Source organism: Melanaphis sacchari, unplaced genomic scaffold (genome assembly GCF_002803265.2).
Source record: "Melanaphis sacchari strain LSU unplaced genomic scaffold, SCAv2.0 Contig21_pilon_pilon, whole genome shotgun sequence".
Classification (NCBI taxonomy): Eukaryota; Metazoa; Arthropoda; class Insecta; order Hemiptera; family Aphididae; genus Melanaphis; species Melanaphis sacchari.
In genome coordinates, this window is record NW_020271096.1 from 1,907,994 (window position 1) to 1,914,130 (window position 6,137).

The 6,137-nt window shown below is 24.3% G+C and overlaps 1 protein-coding gene across 1 annotated transcript; it reads right to left on the bottom strand.

The window, feature by feature from the left end:
- Window positions 1–2,069: 2,069 nt before the first annotated feature.
- On the bottom strand, window positions 2,070–5,285 carry LOC112594100 (aldo-keto reductase family 1 member B10-like). The gene is made up of 6 exons (XM_025338727.1): window positions 5,087–5,285; window positions 3,141–3,308; window positions 2,955–3,071; window positions 2,680–2,883; window positions 2,253–2,608; window positions 2,070–2,153 (listed from the first exon to the last, which is right to left on the bottom strand). Exons 1-6 carry the CDS (start codon window positions 5,159–5,161, stop codon window positions 2,111–2,113), a joined length of 963 nt encoding a protein of 320 aa, XP_025194512.1. The 5' UTR covers window positions 5,162–5,285; the 3' UTR covers window positions 2,070–2,110.
- Between the last annotated feature and the right edge of the window lie 852 nt (window positions 5,286–6,137).

Genomic DNA, 6,137 nt, shown 5'->3' on the forward strand with positions numbered 1-6,137 from the left:
TATAAATCTATAGGATGAGTAACTAGCAAGAATCAAGCCTGATATTATTATGTCGACAACATAATACCCGAAGTATCAGAAACCAAATAATTATTGCGTGCAGGGCGTATGCCGTGATCGGGCGGAAATGCCAATGCCCGCTGGCTACGTAGCGCATTTATCTTTTAATTTATTTTTAATGCTGAATAATACAACTATGGAAAACGGTCATAATAGACGCCGACCACCAATTATCGAGACCGAATGGCGAATGCCAAAGCCGAACAACCGGAACAGGGAACGCAAACGCCAGCTGGCCCGGCTAGCAACTTCAAGGTAAAAGCCGGCTACCGGCCGGCGATCACAGGGCAACAGACTATAATTATAATCAGTAATTACTAATTCAGTGTATAGTCGCCAGTTCACTAACATTTTATCTTTGAGAAAAAATTATTAAATCAGTGTAGCCAACAGTTAAATGTTTGTCATATTTTTCCGATCAAACTACGCTGTATTGTGGCTGTGTTGACTACGACAATGCGTAGAAAAATATTACCGTGGTATCACGCGGTATCGACATATTTTGACGTAGGTATGTCTTGTAAGTTGTGATTCGATTTGTCAATTTTTAGGTATTGACGTTATTAGCGCCATTAGGTGTATTTATTGTGCGTCCATATTCCATACACAGTTAAATAATTTATTTAAATCGATAATTATTATTAGTAATTATCAATCTGATCTTACTTAATCCATTTCGTTATTTGAAAATTGATTAAAAAAATCGGTTTTATCGCTAATAGAGACTGCTTAAACTATGTTATGACTTAATATGTTATTACAATGTTCAAGTAAAATGTACCTTTATATCTTATTATTTTTATAATGCAACATTCAAATTGCTATATTAAGCGTAAATACATTTTAAGAAATCGATTTTCAGTTCAACGAAGTTGAATTTCATGACGAGTCAAGGACGAAAAAAGTAATGTATTTTTAGTAGCCTATCCTAAACGCCGAATGATAATAATATTGTGAAATTGGAATGCATTAAAATAATACATAGATACATTTATCAGTAGAGGTACTCGTTAGTCATTAAATTCGGGATATAAACATAAATAGAATCTGAACCATTACGATAAGGTTTTCACGAGATAAAAATGTTGGTATAAAAAATGAAATCTTCGGAAATCTTAAGTTTTTAACTAATACCGTTCTTAAGTTTGTGATTTTTCGTTTTTTAATCACACACACAACGTTTTAGAATTGCTTATAAAATAGTTTATACTATAATCAATGAATTTAGATTACCATGCTTTTAAAAATTTCGATTTTTTTTTTATAGGAACTATGTATTTTAGTGAGTCCAAAACGATGGTTTAATAAAAATTTACACTGGCAACAAGATATTATATTTTATTTTTAAGATGACAATTTAGGTAAAAAAAAAACAAAATTATTAGTCAATAAATTATTTATTTATGTACCATAAATAATATCACTATCAATATCGTCATCATTAACAACTATTATAGTCTTCGACGTCTGTGTAATTTACGGTTTAAACTAAATAATAATGTATGTATTGTGATTTTGCTAGTTTAAGTATGACAAGTAAGTTGTTCCCTAAGTCAATCAGTTCTAGTCCATGCCTGTATCACGCAGATAAGGAAAAAACTAAAAAACGTTAAGTTACATCCAAAGTATTCTAATAGTACACGAGCATTTGTGTCATCATAGTTAGATTAATTTTATTGTACAAGAAATTTAAATTTCTGTATAACGGAGTATTTACTACGTTTTTTTTCTTTCTTTCTTCTATTTAAACATAATACCTACAATGTAGGTCCTACACATATTCATACATCAACTTGATTTACAATACTTTTATTATACTAATTATATATTTTGCCTTACAAACTGATGGCATTAAAAAAAAAAAAAAAAAAAAAAATACAATACAATAAATTCTAAAAATTTACTGTAAGAATGATATTTTTTAAATTTTTTTTTAGGAGCAGGATTAAGTAAGATATTAGAAAGTGATTAAATTAACTATTAATTATAATTATATCATGGTGATAAAAGTGTTGATGTGTATCTAATAAAATACCGAATCACTATTTATTTAATATTCATCATTGAATGGATAATCCTTAAAATGCATGTTCCTAAAAAAAATATATATATATATATATAAACATTTTAAATAGTAGTGAATACATTTGAAAATATATCTTAAAAAATTAATTAATATTATAGTTAGGTACCCTTTCATGTGCACAAAACGAGCATTGCAATCAAATGTATCAATTTGATCAATATCATCTTGTTCAAGTTCAAAGTCCCATACATCAAAATTGGATTCAATACGACTTTTGGTTACTGATTTCGGAATAACCATAATTCCTCTTTGAATTTGATATTTTATTAAGATCTGAGCTGAAGTTTTATGATATTTTTCTGCGATTTCCATGATTTTCGGATCTTCTAAGAGAGTTGGGTCTTCGGGTTTTTTCCATGGATTATCTGGACTCCCTAGTGGACTATATGCAGTTAATATTATATTGTGTTGGTCACAAAATTCTTTTAATTTTTTTTGAGTTAAATAAGGATGGCATTCAACCTATAAATAATAAAAAAATATAAATGATACGAGCTTTGAACATTTCAGATATATTTTGTATAAGTTTATACTTGATTGTTTACAGGTTTCACAGTAGCTATTTCTAATATTTTTTGTATTTGATTTTTATTAAAATTTGATACACCTATTGATTTTGTTAGACCATTTTCTACCAATTCTTCCATAGCTTTCCATGTGTCAATGTATGAGCCATTACCTTCAATCGTGGCGCCATTATCGTCTTTGGGAATAAAATCATCATTTAATCCGCCTTCCTAATATGTTATATCATTTTTACTTTATATAGGTATAAATATTATTGGTGTTCTTTTTGAATAATACGTACTTTGAAAGCCATAGGCCAGTGTATCAAGTATAAATCCAAATATTCAACTTGTAAATCCGATAAAGTTTTTTTCAACACTGTTTCAACAATATTAGGTTGATGAAAAATATTCCATAACTGAATGCAAGAAAATAATTTATGATTTTATAAATATTTTTATATTTCTTTAGATTAAAATGTAATTACTTTACTAGTAATAAACAAGTCTTCACGAACTACTACACCTTCATTAATTTTCTGATTAATAGCATCTCCTATTTCTTTTTCATTTCCATAAAACATCGCACAATCAAAATGTCTGTAACCTGTATCAATCGCAACTTTCACTGCTTCTTCAACTTCACCAGGTTTCGACTACATTATAAAATTATGGTATACATATAATTCACATTTCATATATTTTAACTTAAGTATAATATAAATTATGAAATATTTATTTAAGTGATTATTCAGAACATACAATTTGTAAAGTTATATGTTTTAAAATGGAAACAGCTCATGATACGGTTGTAAAGTTTTCTTAAAATATTTCATAAAGCTCGATTCAAAATAAAGTACTTTGAAACTCTGGTTTATTGATGTTTTATTAGTTTCTGAGGTACCAAAAAAAAAAAACTAAACACTAAACATTTTGAAAAATTATGAAATTTATTAAATAATTTTACCTATAAGATTAATACAAAAGACTAAAAGACATAGTTCTAGGTTTAAGGTCTTAATATTTTTTATTTTTTTTTATTTATTTATATAATAAGTCTTATAAATTTGACATATTTTAAATAATAAACGTGCATTCATACTTACTAAAACTTGTAAGGTCGTAATTCAATTGTTGAATAAAATATTATTTATCATTTATAATACGTATAAAGCCAGCCTAAACTATTAATAATAACTTATATTTTTATGATAGGTATTATTATAATATTTATTATTATGTATGTAACATTATCAAGTGTATCGTCTATCTTTATTTTATAGTAAATTTTCATTTATCATGTGAACTTCATATTATGTAGTTGACACACATAAAATTAGACAGTTGAATATTGGTAATGATTGAATATTGATGGCAGCAGGTGACAATAGGAAATAAGATCTAACTATGTATAACGTATATAACGTATATAATGTATATTATGTACATTGTACATTGATATTTATGTCATTAATTATGGAAGTCAAAAATAGAAATAATTCATATAAAAAATTGTACGTCTTATATGTTATGTTTATTAACTAAAAAAAAATTAATCGATGATTCTGATTTTTATTTATCAAGTGAATTAAACGTTTTTATTTTTATTTTAATTAATAAAAAATCAATAAAATTCACTTATTCAAATAATATTCTTATTTATAAATTTAATAATTAATCTACAATTTACTAACTCGATCTAATATTTAACATAATAGATTTTTTAAAACTTATAATTCGCTATGTTATGCGTTTGTAAAATCAGTCATATAAGGTAATTTATATATTAAATGGAGATCATTAAAATAAAGACTATAAATATATTTTTTGATTTTGTCAAAATCTATATTAGAATTGTATAGATGCGATGAATTGCAGTCCTTGTCTTAACATAGGAATTTATTAATCTTTTAAGAAATAGTTGATGCCATTAAAAGTATTATTTTATTATTTATGTTTATATTAAATATAAACTACCTACACTTACATAGATGTTTTATTTATAAAATTACTTTTCCAATACTTTATGATGATTTGTTCTACGTGAACTTAAGTTTTTGTTATATTTCATATGCGAGAGGTATAGCCTATACATCTTGGCGATGCGACATATTTTTTAATATTAAAAATTAATAAAAATCATTATGTAACTTTTCTTAATCATATTAAATATAATATAAAAAACTCCCAATTTTTTTTTACAATATTTTATTTATTTTAAATAAAGTTTTGTCTAAAAGGGTTATTAACATTGTTTAAATTATATTAGTAAAATATTTTTCATGTATTTTTGCTTAAAATAAATATTTATTTTTAAACAACTATGATTGATAATTGAAAATATAAATTAAAACTCTTAGTTAAGTACATTTAAAAAAAAAATAAATATATATATAAATTTAATTTAATATAATTATATCATTATTATAATTACCTTCCATGTTCCAAATCCTAAAATTGGATACTTTTCATCATTATTAAATGTTACAAATTGGTTATTTGATGCCATGTTGTAGAATACCAATTTTGTTTTGTTTTAGTATTTGAAAGTAACCATAAAGTTTTCAATAACTCTTTACGAAGTGTAACGTTGAAATAATGCATGTAAGTAACAGCAAAATGTAAAAGCTTCGATTTAGAGTGACGATAAATTGAACAATGAGTAGTGAATATAGGCATTTTTATTGTTGTCATTATTTATTCTATAATAGAAGTGGGGCAGTTTCAAGTATTATAAATTATTAATAATACATTGTATAATAACTGATGTGATATATTAAAATTTGTGCAAGACAAATACTGGAGATTGAAGTTTTATAAATCAAATTAAAAATTAAATTAGTTGTGAATAATATTTAATTTTAATTTTTAATTTTTCACAGTTTTATTTTATTATGTGTTGCATAAAAAGAAAATATTTATACACTTATATTGTTTGTTTACAAAAGCAGGTTTTCTAATTCATATAAAATATTATTTATACTTATTACTCACTGACAGAATTGCTATTACATAATAGAGAAAAATTGAGTACTATTTAATTTATAGTTATATAATTTAAATAATTCGTTCAGTATTTTAATATTATATAGGACGTGGGTACTACATAATAATAAGGTATAGAAAGTTATACAATAATTATTATTTTCTTCAATATTACAATATTGAAACTATTTTAAATACCAATTTACCTTCTTTTTATAAATATAACATAAGAAAAGATTTCTTAGTATTTTACCCAACGATTTTCTTAAATTTATCTATAGTTTTTTTTTTTATATTCTTTTTGGTTTTTAATATTACATAATATACACGTTTTATGGATACATTGAATGTTTTTAAACAGCTTATAGAATGTTTATTTCAAAATTGAATACATATCAAAACTCAATTTATAAATAATGAATATAATTTAATAATATACAAATAATATAATTTTATAAAATTATACATTATACAAATGTAAGAAAATTTCTGATACTTTA